A 26,710-nucleotide genomic window follows, 5' to 3' on the forward strand; every position below is an offset into this window, starting at 1 on the left:
CAGTTCACGAAGAGACTACACTTCGAGGTGGACCATTAACTATAAATGCCCAGGGGATGTGGCCAAGATGGCGCTGCTGCAGGATGTGCATTTCTGAGCAGGGACCCAGTGAAATCCTATGCTAAATCCTCTAATTTGGTCCCAAAACCTCAGGCCCATTGGCGGCGACCTTCCAGCAGGCCCCTAGATGAATTCCACAATGTTCTGTCCCCAACAGAGAGGAGTGGTGTGCTGGGCCGGGCAAATATAGACTACACACCCCTGATAGGCACCATTCAAGCCGCTGCACCCTAGACTGTAGCCGGGCCTCAACCGCAATTCAATACTACGGCTGGCAACTGGAGTCCCACTAGGCCAGGAGCAGACTGACTGGTGACAAGATGCCCGCCGCCACCAGTGAACCAGGTACAGGAAGGGCACATTCGATGTCCAGGCCATGATAAGTACAACCATGTGGTGAACCTGCACTGCAATTGTTTGGGACCTCCCAGATGGCCTGTAACAGAAAGGTGAAACATGACTCTCTGAGGGCCCTCCACGTTAACTTGAGCCCACACTAGAAAAACATTTGTCTCAGTTCAACAGAATCATGCATGCCATTCTTGACATCAAGACCTCCCTGGAAGCCAAGATAGACATGTTAACTCTGGAAGTGAATCTACTCCCTGCAGACCATAGGAAGTTGACTGAGAGGGTAGAGGATACAGAATCCACCTTCACTGCGATGCATTCCATGCTTTAGGAGGTACAATCTCACGTACAAACTATAAAAGGGGGATATACAAACCTTACAACAGAGCACAAGGCACCGAGGACTGTTCAATATGCAACAATATGAGATTAGTGAGCTTGCCAGAAATCTCTGAGTTACCGAATGTAGAGCTGTTCCATATTTGATGGTTGATGGACATGATACTCTCAGGCAAGGTCCCGAAAGAGTACAATGAGTACCAGAGTGGTCCCTCCCACCGAAGTGACATCACTCAGTGATAGCCCGCTTGTTGAATTATAGAGTCAGAGACCTCATCCTACAACTCTTTAGAATGAACGGCCCGTGCCAAGTCGAAGTAAGTGTAATTACAGCATACCCAGATTAAACAACAGTGGTACAGCGGAAGCGCAATGCATATGCCACAGTCCAGCAACAACTGATCCACTGGGGCCTGAAATATTCCCTCTTCTTTTTGGCCGTGCTCTGATTGATTGAGGGCGACACATCACACTCCTTCCAGGCTCTGGAAGAGGCTTTGGCTTGGCTATGCTACAAGGGACTGAAACCCAGGTGCTAACAGAACCATTAATAGAGGATTGAAAATATTGCAACACACAAAATAGATGCACCCAGTGGCCACAGAGCCACCATACTAATGAACAGGCACCAGAGAAAGGACACAAGTGGTTGCTGACATACTACAGCACAGCGAGAACCTTTTCACAGTCCAATCGTGTGACCGTGGCTTTAACTTCAAAACAGGCACCAATGAATCTGGCAGCACAGGAAATGTAGAGCAGCAGGGACCCGCCGTGACAGCCCGTCTGGCTGATGACATTGTTTGATGAACGTATAATATTACTAGTAGATGGCTGGAAGACCTGGAGGCACCCAGGAGCTGTCTAGAATCTGCTAAGTGGGGAGGCATGGATGAAGGGTGGGGTAATGAAGGCTGCGGCGTGTCCCACTCGACTGCTAAGGCACACGCACAAGTCTGATTGAAGCCCCCCCTTGTTTCCCCTTGTTTTACCATGATGGACATTAAGGTAATGTTTCCGCATCTAGATCTCAACATGTATATGTTGTATTTGTTTGGCGGTATACACTAGGTGTTCCCAGCCTGGGAATGGGAGTTGGGTATGCTGCACAAAATATTATTTGGTTGGAGATGACACCACACAACATACAGGACGACAGCAGCACTGACACATGTGGGAAACCACGTACTGGACACCCAAGGGGTCTTGCAGTTCCCACCTCATAAACATGATCGGCCATATGAACAAGCACCCAAAAGACTAACTCTTATGGGTCCATTACCCCAAAGAGGGGAGCAGAAATTCTCAAATTGCTCTCAATGGGGGAAACCACAAAAACCTCACCTCCCACCAGCAACATCCGAAAGTGGAACATAAGGGCCGTTTCCCTATGTTTTGACTTTAGCTTCATATTGAAGAGACTACTCATTTTTTAAACAAAATTAATGCCATCCCTTGGCAGACTTTTTATTTGCTGGTGGACATGAGATATGTGGTGCCCCTCTACACAGCCATACAACATACTCACAGCAATCACTGGGGTCTCATGTAAACAAGATAGAAACATATGCAATTTGAACAAAGTTGATTTATTTTTTAAAAGAGCGCAAATTTTTATTCCACATGTATTTTACAAGGTTACTTTACCTTGAGATGACATTTTTCTATTTTTGTAGAAGCATGAGCACTTTATATGAAGTACTCTAAAGCAGTGATCCAAAGATGTGTACAATAGTGTAGTATGTTATACAACAGTTGCTTATGTATGTTTTTTTGGAACCATGGTTACATAAAGTTAGACTATTAGTTATAAAAATGCACAAGCACTTTATATTAAGCAACAGAAAGGCAGTAATTATAACTTACATTTGTGGTGAAACTGCAATAATTGGTGTCTTATGTTTACATTATAAAAAGTATATGCACTTTATCAATGTAAAAAATAAACAAAGCATCTTAAAGGATTAAAACACAAGTTTTTTCAAGAGTTTTTTGGCATGAATGTTTTGTCATTATAATCATATAATAAAAAGAAAAGGGAACTTTGACTGCAGAGAATTTTTACCTGTTCCCTGTTGCACTAATTACAACAATTAGTTGGATTAGGAAACTACTCACTTTTAATATGCTATGCTTTGAAATAGTTGCTACATATGCCTTTGCGGGCAGTTGATGCCTTTTAATAAACAGAGAGTTGACTAAAACATTGAGAATAGAACAATAAAGAGCAACAATCAACCTCAAAATGGTAAGACCAAATGGAAATTGAAAGTACGTCATGTGAGTTATGGTGTTTTTAAATCATGTTCACTTTCACTCGGTGGGAGGAAATGTGTATATACCCACACATATGTATACATATGCATAAACATAAATATATTACCTACTGGCGGTCGCCAGTAGGAAATTTTAGTTAGGACTTATTTTCCATAGGAAATCCTCAACATTCTATTGGCAATAACTTTGGCGCCGGTCGACGAATCTTCGGGAAATTTTCAAAACTTATGGCAAGCTCCTATCCTGAAAGTCTCGGGGTGATTCGTCAAGCGGGGGCCAAGAAAAAAAGGGTCCCAAAACGTGTTTTCCCCATAGAATTTTCCATAGGAACCTTTAATCGCAGCTACAGCCCGAACTGCTGAACGGAATTACACCAAATTTGGCAAAGAGGTAGGCCTTGGTTCACACTCGTGCCTTTTTGTTAAATGATATAAATCTGATCCGTAGTTTTTTAGATATTAAAGGAAAAAATATATATATATCTGGGCGGAGCCTAACCACACATCTCATCGTGAGATCTGATTGGCTGTCAGGACTTCATCCAAGAAGTTTTGGCAGCCATCTTGGGACCAATATACATGATAGCACCTCATTAAAAAGCATTGCAGGTAATAGAAGGTTTTAACACTTTAGTTACATTATAAATCATTTGCTGATGGTACCATACTCATTTTAGGAATTGTGGTGTGTTCTAAGGTGATTTTACCATGTGAAAAAGCCTTCTGCTGGGATATCGTGAATCATGTTTGAAAGAAAACTATTTTCTCATGCTTTTCCCACTGAGGTTTGGAAGGTGATCAATAAGCTAAACTGAAAGCATATTTTCTGTAAATTCACATTATCTTTCTCAGTCATGTGAGAATGAAGTCTGACATTCTCAGTAAAACATGTACATCCAACAAGGGCAGAGACTGTCAGTTGATTCCTTTGTGTTCTACTGCAGCTTCCCAGAGTGTTCTAAAGAACAACTAGAGTGCTAACAGCCTTACTTATGACAAAAGTATAGCATACCTGAAGCCATCTTGATTGGAATAAAGTGGTAACTCTTAAAACATTTAATTAAAAAAAGTAACAAGATGAGGGGGTTCATTTTGCCATAGAAAGTTTGATTAGGGCTGCAGAAAGAAAAATTAGGGCACATTTTGAGTGACTTCTCAAATCCTCTTCTATTTCATAAAAAAAATTCTGACATGCAGACTGAAACATGTACTTTCAATACCAGCAGCAGACTTGCCCTGGTGAGCAGTAGCTTTACTACAGTGATCTAACGAGCAACTAGAGTGCTCACATTCAGAATTTATGGCAAATGTGTGACACATCTGAATGCCTTCTTGATGGAACTGAAAGTATTTCCTACTGAGGAGACTGTAGTAAATGAGGAAATTAGGAAACTTCATAACAAATAAGTCTTCCAAGATGTCCACCAGAGACAAGTGTGCCCAAATGTAGCACACATATCACCCAGATATAGCCCAAGTATAGCCCAATGAGAGTATCCTAGAGTGTTCTAAAGAACAACTAGAGCGCTAACAGTCTTACTTATGACAAATGTATGGAACACCTGAGGCCATCTTGATTCGAATAAAGTGGTAACACTTAAAACATTTAATATGCAAAGGAACAAAATGAGGGGCTTCATGTTGCCATAGAAATTATGATTAGTGCTGCAGAAAGAAAAATGAGGGCACATTTTGACTTCTCAAATCCTCTTGTATTTCATTAAAAAATTCGAACATGCAGACTGAAACATGCACTTTGAATACCAGCATCAGACTTCCCTGGTGAGCAGGTGCTTTACTACAGTGATCTAATGAGCAACTAGAGTGGTAACATTCAGAATTTATGGCAAATGTGTGACACATCTGAATGACATCTTGATGGAACCAAAGTAAACTAGCACTGAAAATGCAATAGGTCTCGCCCTCGTTTAAGTTAAAGCAATTCTGTTTGTAATTAGGTGGCTTTTTAGCTTTGTTTTATTAGTGTTTTTCAAACTTTCATGTACATAACATGCATATGTATGCATATATGTATATGTTTGCATGCATTTAGATTTGCATGTATATAGATATGCAGATTATATATATGTTTATATATGTATGTGTATATAGATATACACATACATATATATATATAAATGCATATATATATGCATATATATGTGCATATGTGTGCGTGTAGAGAGAAGCTGGAGGAGTAGAGGTAGAGGTGTAGAGGTAGAGGTAGAGAGTAGTAGAGAGAGAGGTGGAGAGTTAGAGAGTGAGTAGTAGAGAGTAGTAGAGAGAGTAGCAGAGAGTGAGTAGTAGAGTGAGCAGTAGAGGATGAGTAATAGAGAGTAGTAGAGAGTGAGTAGTCGAGTGAGTAGTAGAGAGTAGTAGAGAATGAGTAGTAGAGAGTAGTAGAGAGTGAGTAGTAGAGAGTGAGTAGTAGAGAGCAGTAGAGAGGGAATAGTAGAGAGTAGTATCGAGTGAGTAGTAGAGAGTGAGTAGCAGAGAGAGAGTAGAGAGTAGTAGAGAGTGAGTAGTAGAGAGTAGTAGAGAGTGAGTATTAGAGAGTGAGTAGCAGAGAGAGAGTAGAGAGTAGTAGAGAGTGAGTAGTAGAAATAGTAGAAGACAGTAGTAGAGAGAGAGAGTAGTAAAGAGTGAGTAGTAGGGAGTAGTAGAGAGTGAGTAGTAGAGAGTGAGTAGTAGAGAGTGAGTAGTGGAGAGTAGTAGAGAGAGAGTAGTGGAGAGAGAGTAGTAGAGCCAGAGTAGTAGCGAGAGAGTAGTAGAGAGTGAGTAATAGAGAGTGATTAGTAGATAGAGAGAGTAGTAGAGAGTAGTAGAGTAGTAGAGAATGAGTAGTAGAGTAGTAGAGAGTCAGTAGTAGAGAGTAGTGGAGTAGTAGAGAGTGAGTAGTAGAGAGTGAATAGTAGAGAGAAGTTGAGAGTGAGTAGTAGAGTGAGTAGTAGAGAGTGAGTAGTAGGGAGCAAGTAGTAGAGAGTGTGTAATAGAAAACAAGTAGTAGAGAGTGTGTAGTAGAGAGTGAGTAGTAGAAAGTAGTACAGAGCGAGTAGTAGAGCGCAAGTAGTAGAGAGTGAGTACTAGAGAGTAGTAGAGAGTGAGTAGCAGAGTGAGTAGTAGAGAGTGAGTAATAGGGTGAGTTGTAGAGTGAGTAGTAGAGAGTGAGTAGTAGAAAGAGAGTAGTAGAGAGTAGCAGTGAAGGAGTAGTAGAGTGAGTAGTAGAGAGTGAGTAGTAGAGAGTAATAGAGTAGTAGAGAGTGAGTAGTAGAGAGAGTAGTAGAGAGAAGTAGAGAGTGAGTAATAGAGAGTGAGTAGTAGAGAGTAGTAGCGAGTGAGTAGAAGAGAGTGAGTAGAAGAGAGTAGAAGAGAGTAGTAGAGAGTGAGTAGTAGAGAGTGAGTAGTAGAGAGTCAATAGTAGAGAGTAGTAGAGAGTGAGTAGTAGAGAGATAGTATTAGAGAGTAGTACACAGTAGTAGAGAGTAGTACAGAGTGAGTAGTAGCGACTAGTAGAGAGTGAGTAGTAGAGAGTGAGTAGTAGAGTAATATAGAGTGAGTAGTAGGGAGTAGTAGAGAGTGGGTAGTAGAGTAGTAGATAGTTGTCAGTCAGTGTCAGTCAGTCAATGTCAGTCAGTCAGTGTCAGTCAGTGTCAGTCAGTTAGTGTCAGTCAATCAGTGTCAGTCAATCAGTGTCAGCATACCAGTGTCAGTCAGTGTCAGTCAGTCAGTGTCAGTCAGTCAGTGTCAGTAAGTCAGGGTCAGTCAGTCAGTCAGTCAGTCAGTGTCAGTCAATGAAAGTCAGAGTCAGTCAGCCAGTGTCAGTCAATCAGTGTCAGTCAGTGTCAGTTAGTCAGTGTCAGTCAATCAGTGTCAGCTAGAGCAGCTCTGCTGACCTGGTTCTCTGGCTCTAAAGCAGCTCTGCTGACCTGGTTCTCTGACTCTAAAGCAGCTCTGCTGATCTGGTAGAGCCAGCTTTCTTTGGCTCTAGAGCAGCTCTGCTGACCTAGGTTTTAGGCTATAGAGCAGCTCTGCTGATCTGGTTCTCTGGTTCTACAACAGCTCTGCTGACCTGGTTATGTGGCTCTAAAGCAGCTCCGCAGACCTGGTTCTATGGTTCTAAAGCAGTTCTGGTGATTTGGTTCTTTGGCTCTAGAGCAGCTCTGCTTACCTGGTTCTCTCCCATCAGAGCAGATCTGCTGACCTGGTTCTCTCCCTCTAAACCTGCTCTACTGACCTGGTTTCTCTGGCTCTACAGCCGCTCTGCTGACCTGGTTCTTAGGTTCTAGAGCAGCTCTGATGACCTGGTTCTATGGCTCTAGAGCAGCTCTGCTGACCTGGTTCTCTCCCTCTAGAGCAGCTCTGCTGAACTGGTTCTCTCCCTCTAAAGCAGCTCTACTGACCTGGTTTCCCTGACTCTACAGCAGCTCTGCTGACCACGTTCTCTGGCTCTAGAGCAGCTCTGATGACCTGGTTCTTAGTCTCTAGAGCAGCTCTGCTGACCTGGTTCTCTGGCTCTAGAGCATCTCTGCTGACCTGGTTCTCTGGCTCTAAAGCAGTTCTGCTGACCTGGGCCTCTGGCTCTAAAGCAGCTCTGCTGACCTGGTTCTCTCCCTCTAAACCAGCTCTGCTGACCTGGTTTCTCTGGCTCTACCGCAGCTCTGCTGATCTGGTTTCTCTGGCTCTAGAGCAGCTCTGCTGACCTAGTTCTTAGGCTCTAGCGCAGCACTGCTGACCTAGTCCCTTGGCTCTAAAGCAGCTCTACTGACCTGGTTCTCTCGCTCTAAAGCAGATCTGCTGACCTGGTGCTCTCGCTCTAAAGCAGCTCTACTGACCAGGTTTCTCTGGTTCTACAGCAGCTCAGCTGACCTGGTTCTCTGGCTCTAGAGCAGTTCCCTCTAAATCAGCTCTGCTGACCGAATTCGCTGCCTCTAGAGCAGCTCTGCTGACCTGGTTCTCTGGCTCTAAAGCGGCTCTGATGACCTGATTCTCTTCCTCTAGAGCACCTCCGCTGACCTGGTTCTCTGGCTTTAAAGCAGCTCTGCTGACCTGATTCTATGGCTCTAAAGCAGCTCTGCTGATCTGGTTGTCTGGCTCTAGAGCAGCTCTGCTGACCTGGTTCTCTGGCTTTAAAGCAGCTCTGCTGACCTGGTTCTCTCCCTCTAAAGAGCTCTGGTGACCTAGATCTCTCCCTCTAAAGAGCTCTGCTGACCTGGTTCTCTGGTTCTAAAGCAGTTCTGCTGACCTAGATCTCTCCCTGTAAAGCAGCTCTGCTGACCTGGTTTCTCTGGCTCTACAGCAGCTCTGCTGACCTGGTTCTCTGGCTCTAGAGCAGCTCTGCTGACCTGGTTCTTAGGCTCTAGAGCAGCTATACTGACCTGCTGCTCTGGCTCTAAAACAGCTCTGCTTACCTGGTTCTCTGGCTCTAGAGCAGCTCTGCTGACCTGGTTCTCTGGCTCTAAAGCAGCTCTGCTGACCTGGTTCTCTCCTTCTAAAGCAGCTCTGCTGACCGGGGTTCTCTTGCTCTAGAGCAGCTCTGATGACCTGGTTCTCTGGCTCTACAGCAGCTCTGCTGACCTGGTTCTCTGGCTCTTAAGCAGCTCTACTGACCTGGTTCTATGCCTCTAGAGCAGCTCTGCTGACCTGGGTCTCTGGCTCTAAAGCAGCTCTACTGACCTGGTTCTCTCCCTCTAAAGCAGCTTTACTGACCAGGTTTCGCTGGCTCTACAGCAGCTCTGCTGACCTGGTTCTCTGGCTCTAGAGCAGCTCCCTCTAAATCAGCTCTGCTGACCTAGTTCTCTGCCTCTAAAGAGCTCCGCTGACCTGGTTCTCTGGCTCTAGAGCAGCTCTGCTGAGCTGGTTCTTAGGCTCTAGAGCAGCTCTGTTGACCTGGTTCTCTGGCTCTAAAGCAGCTCTGCTAACCTGGTTCTCTACCTCTAGAGCAGCTCTGCTGACCTGGTTCTCTGGCTCTAAAGTAGCTCTGCTGACCTGGTTCTATGGCTCTAAATCAGCTCTGCTGACCTGGTTCTCTGGCTCTAAAGTAGCTCTGCTGACCTGGTTCTATGGCTCTAAAGCAGCTCTGTGGACCTGGTTCTCTGGCTCTAGAGCAGCTCTTCTGACCTGGTTCTCTGGCTCTTAAGCAGCTCTGCTGACCTGGTTCTCTGGCTCTACAGCGGCTCTGCTGACCTGGTTCTCTGGCTCTAAAGCAGCTCTGCTGACCTGGTTTCTCTGGCTTTACAGCAGTTCTGCTGACCTGGTTCTATGGCTCTAAAGCAGTTCTGCTGACTTGGTTCTCTGGCTCTACAACAGCTCTGCTTACCTGGTTCTCTGGCTCTAAAGCAGCTCTGCTGATCTGTTCTATGGCTCTAAAGCAGCTCTGTCCACTCCTGCAATCATCCTGACAAAAGCATGTCCTTATCTAATCCCTGTGCTGAAACATAAGTCCTTATAAACTTTTCCTGTTGTCAACTACTGGCACTCTAGGAACCTATTCACTGTCTCTGCACTTGCAGAATGACTCAGGCATTGAGACAAGCAGTGTTACAGTCATATGTGCACAATGTATGCAGTCCCTTAGCCCCTTGCAGACTACTGAGTCAGTCCTGCAAAAGTCCAGGTAATATTCATGCATGTCTGGAATCACCTTGTGAGTCTGTGTCCACTCCTACAATCATCCTGATAAAAGCATGTCCTTATCTAATCACTCTGCTGAAACATAAGCACTTATAAACTTATCCTGCTGTCAACTACTAGCACTCTAGGAACCCAGTCACTGTCTATTCACTTGCAGAATTAACCAGGCATTGAGACAAGCAGTGGTATAGTCAAATATGCACAATGTATGTGGTGCCTTAACCCCTTGCAGACTACTGAGTCAGCCCGCAAAAGTCCAGGTAATAGTCATACTTGTCTGGAATCACACTGTAAGTCTGTGTTCACTCCTACAATCATCCTGACAGAAGCATGTACTTATCTAATCACTCTGCTGAAACATAAGCGTTTATAAAGTTATCCTGCTGTCAACTACTAGCACTCTAGGAAACCAGTCAATGTTTATGCAGTTGCAGAATGACTTAGGCATTGAGACAAGCAGTGGTACAGTCAAATGTGCACAATGTATGTGGTCCCTTAAACCCTTGCAAACTACTGAGTCAGTCCTGCAAAACTCCAGGTAATAGTCATGCTTGTCTGGAATCACATTGTGAGTCTGTGTCCACTCCTACAACCATCCTGACAGAAGCATGTCCTTATCTAATCACTCTGCTGAAACATGAGCGCTTACAAACTTATCCTGCTGTCAACTACTAGCACTCTAGGAACACAGTCGCTGTCTATGCACTTGCAGAATGACTCAGGCATAGAGACAATACCTAAGCACTTATAATTTACCTGAGCACTCTGTTTGCAGCACTGTCATCATTCTAGTTAGTAGTGATGTTCTTATAGAATGACCTAGGCCCCAACACAAGTACACATACAATATTCTGTGCACAATCCCCAAAAACCTCTAAGCAGATACATACTATTTGTACACTCCACTAAATACAGAAGTAGTACTCATGCAGCCTAGGATACCTCCTGTCAGTCTCATGCAGTTCGTCAATCACCCATCCAGCACTATGTTCTTATTGTATCACTCTGCCAATACCTAGGCACTTATGGGGCAGGTTTACAAGCACCCTGCGCCACCAGTACGTCACTTTGTTTAACGTAGTAATGGCGCTGGGGACTCCTCCATAGTTACAAGGAGAGAAAAAGCCATTCTGGCTGGCTTTTCCTCTCCTTGAAAATACACTCCATTCAAACGCAGCACTTTGCGTTGAAGGGGCGTTCAATGGGTGTTGCTGTGTCTGTTCCCACACAACACCCATGGAATAACACATCTCAAGATTTATGAGAAAGTGTAAATCTGTAGATACGTGTGAATGGTGCGCCACCCTAGAGGTGGTGTAGCGAGGCACAGCAAGGAGAAATGTTTCCATTTCTCCTCGGTTTTTCCTCTTTCAATGCATGCTCCATTCCACAGCACACATTGAAGGAGGAAAATGCCTTTAGTGATTGTTTTTATGCAGGAAGTAGTCCCTTCCTGCAAAAAAAATCTCCCCACGACATAAGTTCTTATAAATGTATCCTGTTGTCAACTACTAGCACTCTAGGAACCTATTCACTGTCTCTGCACTTGCAGAATGACTCAGGCATTGAGACAAGCAGTGTTACAGTCATATGTGCACAATGTATGCAGTCCCTTAGCCCCTTGCAGACTACTGAGTCAGTCCTGCAAAAGTCCAGGTAATATTCATGCATGTCTGGAATCACCTTGTGAGTCTGTGTCCACTCCTACAATCATCCTGATAAAAGCATGTCCTTATCTAATCACTCTGCTGAAACATAACCACTTATAAACGTATCCTGCTGTCAACTACTAGCACTCTAGGAACCCAATCACTGTCTATTTACTTGCAGAATGACTCAGGCATTGAGACAAGCAGTAGTACAGTCAAATGTGCACAATATATGCGATCCCTTAACTCCTTGCAGCTACTGAGTTAGTCCTGCAAAAGTCCAGGTACTAGTCATGCTTGTCTGGAATCACATGCTTGTCTGTGTCCACTCCTACAGTCATCCTGACAGAAACATGTCCTTATCTAATCACTCTGCTGAAACATAAGCACTATAAACGTATCCTACTGTCAACTACTGGCACTCTAGGAACCTATTCACTGACTATGCACCTTCAAAATGAATCTGGCATTGAGACAAGCAGTGTTACAGTCAAATGTGCACAATGGATGTGGTCCCTTAAACCCTTGCGGACTACTGAGTCAGTCCTGCAAAAGTCCAGGTAATAGTCATGCTTGTCTGGAATCACACTGTGAGTCTGTGTCCACTCCTACAAACATACTGACAGAAGCATGTCCTTATCTAATCACTCTGCTGAAACATAAGCGCTTATAAACGTATCCTGCTGTCAACTACTAGCACTCTAGGAACCCAGTCACTGTCTATGCACTTGCAGAATGACTCAGGCATTGAGACAAGCAGTGGTAAGTCAAATGTGCAAAATGTATGCGGTCCCTTAACCCCTTCTGTCCTGCAAAAGTCCAGGTAATAGTCATGCTTGTCTGGAATTACACTGTGAGATAATACCTAAGAACTTATAAATTAACCGAGCACTCTGTTTGCAGCACTGTCATCATTCTAGTTACTAGTGATGTTCTTATAGAATGACCTAGGCCCCAACACAAGTACACGTACAATATTCTGTGCACAATCCCTACAAACCTCTAAGCAGATACATTCTATTGGTACACTCCATTAAATACAGAAGTAGTACTCATGCAGCCTAGGATACCTCTTGTCAGTCTCATGCATGTTCGTCAATCACCCATCCAGCACTATGTTCTTATTGTATCACTCTGCCAATACCTAAGCACTTATGGGGCAGATGTACAAGCCCCCTGCGCCACCAGTACGTCACTTTTTGTAACGTAGTGATGACGCTGGGGACTCCTCCATATTTAAAAGGAGAGGAAAAGCCACCCTGCGTGGCGTTTCCTCTCCTTGAAAATACGACCCATTCAAACACAGCACTTTGCATTGAAGGGGCGTTCCATGGGTGTTGCTGTGTCTGTTCCCACACAACACCCATGGAATAACACATCTCAAAATTTACGAGAAAGTGTGAATCTGTAGATACGTGTGAATGGTGCACCACCCTAGAGGTGGTGTAGCGAGGCACAACAAGGAGAAATGTTTTAATTTCTCTTCGGTTTTTCCTCTTTCAATGCATACTGCATTCCACAACACATATGAAGGGGGGAAATGCCTTTAGTGATTGTTTTTGTGCAGGAAGTAGTCCCTTCCTGCACAAAAACATCTCCCCACGACACAGATATCCTTGCACCATGGTGCAAGGGTGCCTGCGTCACTGCATGGCTGCAGTTTGTGTGTTAGTGCAGAGTGAGCACAGAATTGTGACATATTCGTGTAAATATGTCACATCCCTGTGTTTCAGAAGTGCCGCAGCGCGGTGCACCTCAAGGGCTTGCAGTGCCATGCTGCAGATCTTACTCATAGATCTGTCCCTATAAATTCACCATACAGTACTAATGCATTCTTTCTGTTAATCATGCTCTACATACATTCAACCAAACTTTCAGACATTACCATGCAATTATAGTTATTTTTTAAAACCAGATAAGGTAGTTCTGAACTTTTTTTTGCTTCTGTCTTTTGTTTTCTTTTTGTAGTTTGTTAACAATTTTGTCGTTTTTTTGGTGTTTTTTAAAAATTGAACAAAAAAGGAACTTAGCAAACAGTTAGCTTTTGGAATTCAACATCATTCCAAAAACAAAAAAAACAAAAAAAAATTGCATTTGTGGTTCCGTTGAGCTGCACAAATAGCATCCACTGACTGTTCAATATACCAGATGATGGTTTTGCACTTAGTGCAGTGCTGCTGCAGAAAAGCAAATTCTGGGCAAATGTCTACTGGTGGTGCTGAAGTGGATGCTCCGGAGGTGCTAGCAATGCCCGGTGGTGGATTTTTTGCTGCACGCCTCATTTCTTCCCGTACAAGATTCTTCCGGTGAATGGTCCGCAGATGTTTATACATACTCGCTGTTCCACAGGAATATTTCTTGTCACTGCCTCGCGACAGGACCCTGTCACACAGCAAGCATGTGACTTTTCTTGCGTTTACCTTTTTTTCTCTGGCAGGAAAGGTGAAAAAATGTCCATACCAGTGATTCAGGCCTCTGCTTGGGTGGATCTTCCTCCAAGATATCTTCATCTGAAGAATGATGAGGAGCTTGCGAGCCAGATGTCATTTCTCAATGCAATTTTTTAAAAACACAAAAAAATCCCAAAACCAGCTCTCTCGAAGAAGAGATGTCTCTCATCAACTGCTCATAAACAGAATAATTAAAATGGGTGGGGTTCTTCAATAGTTACAGTGGGAAATGTTATGAACCAATCAAATCTTTTTTTAAGGTCACATGGGATCTGCGCACCGTGCGCTCACGAAGCGCGCACCTGACGCGACTTTGCGAAAATATATTTAAAAATAATATACGTTAATTTCAAGTAGAAATATATTATTTTTATGAATACCTTAGATAATGTTTTGCCCTAATATGCACATTAAAGACAGGTACATATCATTTTAGAACATAACAAATGTTGAGAGGGATGTATGACGTTACAACGCATACTTTTACCACGCATACCTTTACAACGCGGTTTTTACCACGCATACCATTACAACGCATAGCGCTTAGAGGTGCTGGATAGTGGTAAGTATAATTTTCTATTCCAACTCCAGTCCCCGTGGACACTAGGGAAGGTGTTGGATAGAAAATTAAACTTATTCCCTATCCTAGAGCGCCCCCCAGCGCAATGCGTTGTAATGGTATGCGTGGTAATGCCTGCGTTGTAATGGTAGTGCGTTGTAAAAAATTTGTTGTAAACGTTACATACCGTTGAGAGAGTCGCGCACCCAGCGAGCCCCAGCACGTATATGATGTCACGTGGGGCACGTCAGCATTGCGCACCGTAATACGCACGTATTGCGAATGCACAGGAGCAGGAGTCGCGGACCGGTCGCATATCGGTCTCGCACACCATGTAACATTGTACGTATATGACGTAACTGAAAAAAAACACGCACTTGTCACTCACCATATGCAGATCCTACACGACCATATGCAGATCCTTCACAACTTTACCAAAATGGCAGCTAGAATACGCACACCTAAAGCGTGTGCAACTTTTGGGGAGTCGCACACGCTTTGGGTGAGCAACTCCCCAAAAAATGTTGAAAATTAAATAAAAAAAGAAAATTATATAAATATATTAAAATACAAAAAAACAAAATAATTAAAAATATTTCAGTTTTAAATTTAGCTTTATTTTTTGCAATTTTCAGAAAAATATATAATGTTGTTTAATAAATAAAATATTTATAAATAAACAGTTAAAAAACTGTAGAAATTCAGTACAAAAAATAGGTATAACTACTATTGCACTTAAAAATTAGCATTTAAAAAACCTTTGAAATTCACTGATAAAACCATAGGTTTCAGAGACGTTATAAAAAACCTTTGAAATTCACAGAAAAAACATAAGTTTCAGAGACGTTATAGTTAGGAATTAGCATTTAAAAAACCTTTGAAATTCATTGAAAAAACAATAGGTTTCATGAGTGTTATAGTTCGCTGGACATTTCACTTATACAAAACCATTGAAATTCCTCCGTTATAGTTAGTTGTGCTAACTGTAATTTGCGCCCCCGCAATGCACAGCTGATGATGTCACATATTACATCATTCATGACATGGTCAGTGACATCACTGATGACATCACTTATGACATCACTGATAATATCACTGATAACATCATTGATGACATCATCCACGTGACAATCCGATACACCTCATCACACACTATGTTTGATCACTCACTGTAAAATACAGAGTACCATATTTGTAAGCATTGACACACACATACCAGTTACTATATACACACTCACTGATTCCTAAGTCTACACAAACAACTGTCCATTCACCCACAGAATCACTTATACATGCAGTCACTGATCAATGGTAACACTATCAAATGTACTCATACACCTATATAGACATTGACACATCAGCAGTCATCCTAGTCGGTTTTTCAGTGATGCTACTCTCTCATGAAAAGGATTTGTAATTTTTTAATTTGTAATTTGTAGGGGTATTTATAGAGCGCAACGTTCGCTCCGGAAGGAGCATCTTGGCGCTGATTTCCAGGTAGGATATCAAATTACATCCTGAGGGCTGAAGAATTAAATGGCTGCCATGGTGTATTCATCGGGAAGGCTAAAGATCCAGGTTTTTAGTGATTTCCTGAAGTGTTTTTCTTGGGTTTGGGACCTTAGGTCTTTAGGCATGAGGTTCCAAGCTTTAGTGGCCAGATAATTTAGGGTTTTGCCACCTTTGGTTTTCAGATTGAACCTGGCGGGAAGGATTAGATTGTCATTGGAGGAGCGCAGGGATCTGCTAGGGTTGTAGTGAGGGAAACGCTTGATGAGATATTTCGGGCCAGAGTTATTGAATGCCCTGAAAGCGACAATGAGAATCTTGAAGAAAATTCTTTTGTGAAGTGGGAGCCAGTGTAAAGATTTTAAAGCAGCGGCTATTGAAGATTTTCTGGGTAGCTTCAGAACCAATCAGGCTGCAGAGTGGAGTACGCTTTGAAGTTTTTTAAGTGTAGCTTTCTTAGCGCCAGCCAGAAGACCATTGCAGTAGTCCAGCCGTGCGAGCACTAGGGCCACTGCTACGGTTTTTCTAGAGTCTATCGGTAAGAAGTCAACATTTTTTTTTAGAGATTTTATGATTCCAAAACATCGGCCAGCCACCGTCCTCACGTGTTGGTCGAAAGACAAATCGGTGTCGAACAGGACTCCAAGATTCCTAGCAGTTGTTACAGTCTGGGGTGGGGCAGCTGAATCTTCAGGCCACCATAGGCCTGGACAGAAGTTGGTATTTTTTCCCATTGGGAGGATCTCTGTCTTGCTGGAATTGCATTTTAGATGGTTTATGTCCATCCAATGAAAGACAGCCCTCAGACAGCTTTTGAGGTTTTGCTCCGCCTCAGTCGAGTGTTCCTCTAGGGGCACAATGAGTTGCGTATCATCGGCGTACGATGTTACGAGTATTCCGAATGACTCAATCAGAGATATGAGTGGAATTAGGTAAATATTAAAGAGGAGAGGGCTCAGGATGGAGCCCTGAGGGACTCCAGATGAGACCCTCTTCTCCTTAGAGAGGAAAGGACCTAAGGCGATCTTTTGCGATCTGTCAGTTAAAAAGGACATTATCCATGCCAGAGCCACCTCTGAGATACCGATATCTTTCAGTCTGCTAATCAGGATGGAATGCGAGATGGTATCAAACGCCGCTGTGAGGTCTAGGAGAATGAGGACAGCATTCTTCTTCTGATCCTGCAGCAGCTTTATAGAGTCTGTTAATTCAATCAGTGCAGTCTCCGTCGAGTGATGGGGGCGAAAACCTGATTGTTGAGGGTGGAGTACATTGTGTACTTCAAGATGGCTTTTAAGTTCTCTATAAACCATTTGTTCGGTAATCTTCCCTAGAGCAGGGAGAAGTGATATTGGGCGGAGATTAGGAAGCTCAGAAGGGGATTTATTGGATTTTTTCATTAGGGGTTTAACAATTCCCTGTTTCCATAAAAAGGATCAATCACACTTACATTTTCTCACCCACACAGTTATACACACAACACCTGATTTATATATACACATAGTAAATCATAGTTACTATGTTAAAAATCACTATTACAATTATACACTCATTCATACAGTTTCTCTCACAATCACAATTACATATACTTATTTATATACACCAACTCTCATATACAATGCCTTTTATTTTGCTACTTTAGTGGAGATGTAACACTGACACATATATTCACTTACCAACACACAAATAAACAAACTCAGACACCCAAACAACTGTTTCCATAAACACTCCTAAACCCATATGTCTAGACAATAAACCATTCACACATCTATGCATAGAGTTACAACTCCCCCACCCAACCACATATACACTCAGTCTCCCTTACAAATACTCAGCCAACTAATCGATAACTAATATAGACACTCATATAATTAGTGACCAATTGATGCAGCAGGTTATAAAACAACAGAGACAGTGATACACACATTCACATAGTTTGGTTACTAACCCATATATTTACTGAGACACATTTAATTACTCACTTAAACAAACAGTCATACAGCTACTAAATCCTCCATCCAGACAGTTATATACCCACTCAATCTTCAATACAGATTGGTATATATATAATAGATATTTAAATTTCAAACAAAACTACAATCATCGGGTGATGTCATCAGTGATGTCATTTGAGATGTCATCAGTGATGTCACTAACAATGTCATGAATGATGTAATATGTGACATCATCAGCAGTGCATTGCGGGCGCGCGAGTTATAGTTAGCACAACTAATTATAAAGGAGGAAGTTCTATGGTTTTGTACGAGTGAAATGTTCAGCGAACTAGAACACTCATGAAATCTATGGTTTTTTCAGTGAATATATATATATATATATATATATATATATATGTATATGTGTCTATATATATATATATATATATATATATATATATATATATATATATATATATATATATATATATATATATATATAAAAGCAATTTTTCCGCGAAGCGAAAGTTTGAAGAAGGCACTCACTCATCTCGATTTAGGTGATAGGCGGTTTTATTTAAACAGTTGTGGCCATGGCCTATGCGTTTCGGTCAGGTGACTCTGACCTTGATCACGGGAATAGGTTGTACAGAGTAAAGTTCTTTTATTGCGGTTCTCTTTGCACATGGCTACTTCCTGTTTAGACATAGATATATATATATATATATATATATATATATACACACACACACACACACACACACGCACACACACAAGGGGTATGACGAACCTTCACAAAACTAACTTTCCTTTCAAAACAGCAAATCCACCTGAACTCCTTCCTGGAATGTGTTGGGATGATCCATCAAGCAAGGGCTGAGAAAAAAGTGGGGTCCCAAAAGCAATTTTTCCTGTGCATTTTTCTAAACATCTTTAGACAGTGCTACCAGAAAAACTGTTGAACAGAATTACACCAAATTTGGCAGGAAGCTAGATCTCAGGCCACAGATTGTTCTATTTGTGATTTTATATAAATCTGATCAGTAGTATTTGAGAAATGAGGGTTCTAAAAGAATTATTAATCTGAATGGTTGGGTCTGCGAGTGTCCTGCTGGTAACACCTATTAAAAAATAGAGCCTTCTGATTGGCCCGGAAGTTTTTTTCCCCTTGGGCCATTTTACTCCTGTGGGACGGAGCACTCTGATTGGCTACCAGCAACATGAGAAAAATGTTGCTGGCAACCTTTACAGTACTCAAGTATATAATTCCCTGTCCTGAAGTTTAAAAGAAAAAAATAATATAATGGGGCAGGATAGGAATACTGTTCCCCATAGACCCTGTGGGTGGGACCCAGAGGGACAACCGGTCAAAATCTTTTTTTTGTTTTGTTTTTTAATCCCTCGAGACTCCAACAAGATTGCAGGGAGGGGGGTGGCATCTAGCCATATTTTTTAGAAATATTTGGGGTGGGTAGCATCAGTAAGGTTCCCTAAGCACATTTGTCAACCCAGAGACCCCATACCCAGTGGGAGTGTACTATAAGTGAGGAGAGTGGGGCAAGCGGCCTCCTTCCCTGGGCCAATGGCAGTCCCAGACACCCAATTATCTGGGCCTGAAATGTGCAAAAAAGGGGAGGGGGCTGCTTGGCACCTTCCCTGAGTCATTATAATCCCTGGGGAGCCAATCCCCTAGTTCTGCATTCCTTAGTTAAGGGTAGGGGAGTTTGCAGCCCTCCTTCCCAAGCCATTATAGGCACCGGGAATCCCATTACCCGGGACACCCTCAACTTTAAAGGTTACCCCATCCCCGGAGCTGGTTCAAGTACTCTGTCCCGAGGAGCCCATATCTAGGATAGAATAATTTACCTGCCCGCACTGGCATGTCTTTAAATCTCACACAAAACAGGAGCAAACACGCCTTCCCAGCCTGCAACAGTGTGGGCAGGGAAGGCATCTCTGCTCCCAGCCTGCACAAGATTTAAACATTATCCCGCCGTCTGGGAACACATTTCTGATTTGTTTCCTTGCACGCACTCCTGCTCTTGTAGCACCATAATATACAAATAAGGGTCTCTGATTGACTGAGAGAGATCTTCTTCTCCTTTCTGCCTTTTTGGTATCAGTCCCACAGTATCAAGCAATTTGATTGGCCGGCCTCAAGGTGGAGAAAACTTTTACAGTTGCCATTATGGGACACTGAGAATCGGTGCTGGAGTCCTGAATTTGTTAAAAAAAACACCTGTTATGTTGCCTGGGGAAGATAACTTTACCCTTAGAACTTGTGGGCAAAAATATAAATTGTACCCTGGGTACCTCAGTGCTCTTCTGGGACCCAACGTGGCCCACCATTGAGATACCACAGTACTCCTACTGGAGTTACTGCTCATGCATACCCATTTTACCACAAGACTGTGCATGAGCACAGTGGTATCGCAGGCATATGTTGGTACTGCAAAACATTTTCTTTAACCTTTTGTAAAATATAGGGAGGGTGCAACGGGGGGAATGGCATGGCAAGGCTACAAACTAGTCCTCCATTGCTCATGGTCTAAAGCTGTGAGCATCGGGTGGTTGGTCACTCACAGGGAATTAGGCAGGAGGTGATGTTTTCAGTGATGTCATGATTTATCTAATTTGAGAGTTCATCAGTGATGTCATCAATTATGTCATTTAGAATATCATGAGTGTTGTAATATATGAGGTCATAAACGGTGCATGGCAGATGCTGAAATTATAGTTAGCTCAGAAATCTATAACTGGTGAATTTCGTTTTTTTTGTTTGGCTTGTTTGTAAATGTTCGTTTTTTGGTTCTTTCAGTGCCTGAATTTAACCTCACTGTGTTTTTTCAGTGAATTTCTATGGCAGAAGTATGTTCATCTCTTTAAGCTAAAACAGCATGTTTTGAGGATTCTGCAAAATATGCAGCATGTTATGTTTGCAAATGCCATAAATGCCATAAATGCCATAAATCCATGATTAGTTTGAGAAGGCTTCAGCCAGTCTGTCGCCACTGTTGTATCCCAATTTATAGATGTAACAATGACATGTCCAGGTTGGCAACCAGTAGGGTTTGACCGCAGGCCAGATCCTGCTGTTGTGGCCAATCACAGTGGGTTGCCCGCATGCGGTGGATTGGGCACAGGGCCTGGCCAAAGACAAGTCCCTACTGAAAACTCTTGCTGTGAATGGCCAAACTCTGCGTACAGTTGGAGTTTGCTGCCAGGGATCTGTGGCATTTGGTATATGGTTAACAGCACAGTAAAACATGTAAAGTGAAGTTAGCTTTAGTTCTAACACCTTCAACGTATGCTTAAAAAAAGCTTAAGAATGAATTTAAAAACTGCAGTTAAAGTCGAGTTAAACCAAACCATAACTTGCACACCAAATGCAATGCTATTGACATAAATATTTAGACAAACATAAAAGTACAATGTAATTAAGTAACAATACACACTCTTTCTTTTAAATCTTTTTTCGATCTATGTACAGACAGATCATAAGGAAGTGCTTCCCCGGTTTTCCAGTGTGGACGGACCATTAACTTGCGTTGGCCGCCTTCTGCTGTTGGTTGGAGAACGAGGTGTTTTGATTATTTTGTTCACTTTTTTAGGAACGAGTGCAGTAGCCTCGACCCCGGTTTTGGATTAGCCTATTACCTGCTGAAGCCTGATAACTGCTTGAGGGACATCGGCTTGTCCCGTTAAGTGCTCTATGGGCGCTGGTGCCCAGTGGATCTAATTCACCCTTGTTCCCTGGGTGACCACCTGTTGGATGAGCGTGTGTTTTTGCTTTCAGTACCCTTGTCCTGATGAAGCCTTAAAGACCCCAGTGGCTGAAACGCGACCGCGACAGCGTCGACACCCTTGTGATTAGGAGTCCTTGCTTAGTTTAACTTTGTTTGTATATTCAGGCGCCTTATGCAAAAGAGAGCGTTGAGAGAAGTGATATCTCAGGCGTATTGGGATCTCCATCATAGAGTTATATCACTCGAAGTTAGGAGTGTGTATAGAGTATGTGATAGGTCATCCACTGAGATCTATCGTTGGGTACACGTTTTGTATTTTGTATATATATGTAATGTATTGATTGTATTTGTGATTTGTATATAATGCATTGTTTTGTGTGTATATAGTGAATTTGGTTTCTCTTTATACATAATTGTTTTGCGTCATTCCCTTTTTGTATCTGTTTATACGTCCTCTGAATTTTGTGATTGAGTTCTTTTATATATTTAGTTATATAGAACAGGATAATTTACCTTTTCATGTTCTAAAATTATAAATTGAATTTATCCCTCAATACTAGTTTGTTCTACTTTTTCATCTTTTGATGCTCCTTGTCCAGGTATGGGAGGGTAATGTGGACATAACCCCTGTTTTTTGCTCCAGACAGATCATAAAAGCACAAATTCATCGATTATATCACATTAAAACTCATTAAGTAGAAAAGCATGAATCATTTTTAAAACCTTATTAAACTTTTTAAATTTGTTATTAAAACCAAAATCGTCTGTACAATTTAATTTGTGAAGATTAAGGGGCCCATTAGGATGGCGGGCGGATCGCCCCCGCCAGGCTGCCGGTAGCCACCGCTGGCCTGGCGGGGGTGATCCGCCCGCCATCCTTGCTGCAAAGACCCCCCGCCATATTAACATGGCTGGGGGGTCCGCGGCAGATGGAAAGACCGTCCGAGGCTTTTCCGCCCGGTCACCTTGTGACCGCGGCAGAAAAGGGTTGTATATGGTGGCGGTGTCTATCAGACAACGCCAGCCATATTACAATTAGCATTCAACAATGCGGATTCTCCCTGCGGCGCCCCTTGCGGGCCCCCAGAGCCTCCGGGGGGTGGGTGGTGCACATGGGGGGTACCTATGGTAATGCATTTCAAGGAACAACGTGGCAGGCACCGCGCGGTGCCTGTCACGTTGTGCTTTGAAAGGCACAAGATGTATTCTTAGCATTGTGGCGGGCGGTGCTTTCAGCACCACCCGCCACAATGCTGAGAATACAGGATGCGCCCGCCACTGTGGCGGCCGCATCCTAATACCCCCCACAGGACCCCCGCCCTTATGGCGGGCGGTCCCTTCACACGATGGGATGGCGGGCGGACTAAGTCCGCCCGTCACCCTAATGGACCCCTAAGAGTCTTAATTCATCATAGCAAACCCCTGGCCCTTCTATTCCCCCAACAGGCCCTAAGTATAATAAACAATATTACATTCATAGTCATCCTTTTCACAGTGCTAAGAGTAATATAATATGTAATGGCATCTTTAAGATCTTTTTAATAGCATCTGTCCCTTCAAGAGGATCAGGTAATGAGCACTGCATTTTTGTATGTGAGTTATGATTTGCATGGCTGTTGTGCAATTTATGGATTGTGGTCCAAGCATACCTTTTAAATTTCAGTAATTTTTTGGTTTTAATTTAGCATGACTACACTGTAAATGTGTTTCTTGAAAGAACGTATTTGTATGTTTGAGTGTGTTTCTGGTTTGCCAATGTTTCAGTAACATGAAACAATTTTACGTGAAAAATGTAGACATGTTTCGCAGCTGTGTTACAAAACTATGTCTGATGTCGTCATTATTTCAAAATTTCTAGGTGGTGTTACTATCACTTTGATTACTGAACTGTTCACTCAGTCCGCACGCCCAGCAGCTCACACGATAGGAGGTTCTATGGGATGGATTAGTTTTTTTGTAGTAGGGATGCTTTTTCCTTTCATAGTGGTATGTATATATCTTTTTTTCTTTTGTAAAACAATCATTAAACAAAAAATGTTCGTTCTTTTCTCAGTGATGTGTATGTACCTTTTTTTCTTCTTTAAAGCAGTGTTTGAATTTTGTCTGTTTTCACAGATTTGTATCAATCTGTCAAAAACTGTTTAGTATGGTTTCTTATTTGGGAGGTTTTGTCATACATTTCCAATAATGATGCTAAGTAGTTTTATGGCCGAGATCGAATAATATATGCCACTTTTATTTATAATCAGACAACTAAGACAGGCAGTAGGCTAAAAACTAGTAACCGGAGGTGTTTGAGGTGGGATACTCTGTCAATTCCCTTTAAGAAGTCAAACTTCAGTGTAAGAGACATCATTGATATCTAGTGAGCACAAATTATAGTGAATACTGATTCCAGAAAGATATTGTGCAATTTAGGGCATGACCTCATGATATCAGTAGAGATTGTTTCTTTCTGCTAAGAGGCATGAGAAAGAGGAATTGCTGCAGCCTGACAGGGTGCCGCGCTTCCATCAAAAATACAAAATATTAGATAAATGCCATGGTATTTTACCATGGCAGTTATCTAACATTTTATTTTCTATAGAGTGTTCCAAGGTGGGAGATTGAATTAATCCAGTGGGTCGGAGGCCTCAGTTGGGGGTATTAAGAGCATTATTTAAACTTTATAAAATTGCCTTAAATTTGCAGAAATTTACAAACTAACGTCTTTATGAATAGTGTATGCTCACCTGAGTATAATGAAATATTGAACCTTTTCATTTTTCTTTTAGAATGGACTAAGCCAATACTGTTTCCTCGTCTTTTTTGTTGAGTGTTCTCTAATAGCAACATTTATTTACTTCATTGTTCCGGAGACCAAGAACAGATCTTTTCTTGAAATTAAGGAGAAATTTCGAAATCTTAATAGAAAGAATAGCCTCTTGCTGCCAGCGCAAAATGGAGAGACACTGGTTGACACAGACTTTTAAATATTGTAAAGCACTAGGTAAATTAAGTCTTTCAAGGTTTTTTTTAACCGGATAGTCACCGATATATTTGCTATATATTGCAATAAAGTTTATTGCTCAAAATACTATTGCTCTACTACAGTCAAAGCAAAGGAGCCAACTATTGTTATCCATCATGTGAGCTAAATATGTACGCATAACACATTGATAAACCTCTTTTATGAATGATGTAATTGTTTTGCTTATTCCCATTCTATATCTACAGTCGATCATGAAAAACGCTTTCTAACTAGGAAACTTGGACAAAAAAATCAAGACCTTAACTGTCTCTAAGTGAGCGATGGCCTGCCAGGAATGAGGTCTGGGAATGTACCAAAACAGACATTAAATCAAGGCACTGTGGAGCTCTCTATTTCTGTCCTTTGAAGGCTGACGACAAACAGCTGTATACGCCTGTCTGTCACATGTCGCGGACGATGCCAGTCACATGGAGTCCTTTCATGACTTAGGGACAAAGCACTATGGGGATACTGTAATTGATCTCTGTTGTCTTGGAGCCTGAGATACTATATCATTCCGAATGAAATACCAAGTTATCCTGTCTGCACACTTTAGTAAATAGTGATAGAGAAAGCAAGCAGTCATTATACGTTTACATTTACATTGTCAACTGTTTTATTGCTTATGGCCCTCGATAATGGTGCTATATGTTTTATTACGTTGTCTGCTGATTTTGGTTACTCTGTTTCTGGTGGTAATCTATTTATTAATTTGTCAATCACAGAATTCTGTTTTACTTGTATTAGACAACACCCTTAGTACCCTGTTACAGTTTGTTTTGGTACACTTCTTGGGCCACTACTATTTTACAGCACCTTCCACTCCCAAATCCCACCATTTTCAATCCACCAGAAACATTGTAGAACTCTGCCACATATTTAATTTGAAATAAATGAGAACATGCTTAGTTACAAATGGGAAGATTTTGATTTCAGAGTGCCAAAACATTTGACTGGCTGATGTTACAAACAGAAGAAACTCTTAATACTTTATTAGTCTCTTAGACACAAGTAATTCTAAACAGAAAAAAGAAGATGGTCACCACTGAGAGAACATGCAATATTTGCATCTTTTATCTAAAGTTCGAGTAGTTCACAATTCTTCATGTGACTTAAGATTTGGTCTTCAAATTAAACAAATGTTACTGGTTGTTGTGAAAAATAGTGCTAGATGAGGACATTGACACTTCCAGGCTGGTGACATGAGTGTTCTAGGAAGTCATGATGCATATACATTTGCCTGGATTTTACAAACGGCATACTGCTAGCATTTTAGGGCATTAGTGCAGTGTTATGTATCCCCCCTATCCATGTTATATACACACACAGATTGAAAGGCAAACAATTCTCCTTATGACACACTAAGGATCACGCTGAAAGCAAGATCTGTCTTCCTCATATCAGTGTTCACATGCAAATGGGAAATGCAACAAGCTATTAATTTCTCTCAATTACAGTTTATTCAATTTGTATACAAGGAACAATTAAAAATAATTATAAGTTCTAAACAGCAATATATATACTAACTGATACACTATTGTAAGCATAAAGACAACTCAATCCCCATCCACCTAATAAGGAATTTCACTTATTTTCGCCCCCCTCCCCGAGTCCTGTGGTCCCTTTCTGTGGTATCAGGATTTGCAAATCCTGAAAACAGCACATATAACTTCTTCGTTGGCAGCCCCATACATTAGCAGACTATATTATGCAACAAATGCCATTTGATGGATAGATGCTATTTATTGCCGCTGGTAGTCTCCTCCTACTTGGAAAAAATCCACTATCATCTCCTGCATTGGGTTGGACAGGTATCCCCTTTTTGCTCCCAAGATTTCAGCCACTCTTTTTATTGGAAAACAAAATGCTGGTCTTACTGTGACCATACTATTCCCTTCCACCAGTGGCTCTGCAATGCCAATTTGACATTTGTTTCTGGAAGTAGTCAAATTAATTTGCGTGCATGACTGTTGCCAGGTTTTGATGCATTATATAAAGTGATGTTTTCCCTTCCATTCCCTTAGAATCAACCCTGGGCGTAGTTTGCGAAGTAGCTCTACACGTAGCTACATAAAGTGAACTTTGCACTATGCGAGCTACGAGTAGCACTACGCGAACTGCGTAGTAGCCTGTTCGCACTGTGCAAGATGCCGCTTTCAATGATTACACAGTGCGGACAAGCATCCGGCACTGTGCA

At 42.1% G+C, this 26,710-nt stretch overlaps 1 protein-coding gene across 2 annotated transcripts in view; it reads left to right on the forward strand.

Annotated features, from left to right (window-relative positions):
- LOC144792327 (solute carrier family 2, facilitated glucose transporter member 11-like) overlaps window positions 1-25,429 on the forward strand; it is a 591,893-nt gene extending 566,464 nt beyond the window's left edge. For both annotated transcript variants that reach the window (XM_078667282.1, XM_078667283.1), the window contains 2 exons: window positions 23,362-23,489; window positions 24,278-25,429. In XM_078667282.1, coding sequence (XP_078523408.1) covers window positions 23,362-23,489; window positions 24,278-24,475 — 326 coding nt within the window. In that variant the 3' untranslated portion in view covers window positions 24,476-25,429. The remainder of the gene's footprint in view (window positions 1-23,361; window positions 23,490-24,277) is intronic.
- The last annotated feature ends 1,281 nt before the right edge of the window (window positions 25,430-26,710 follow it).

Source organism: Lissotriton helveticus, chromosome 11, assembly GCF_964261635.1.
Source record: "Lissotriton helveticus chromosome 11, aLisHel1.1, whole genome shotgun sequence".
In the NCBI taxonomy this organism is placed as follows: Eukaryota; Metazoa; Chordata; class Amphibia; order Caudata; family Salamandridae; genus Lissotriton; species Lissotriton helveticus.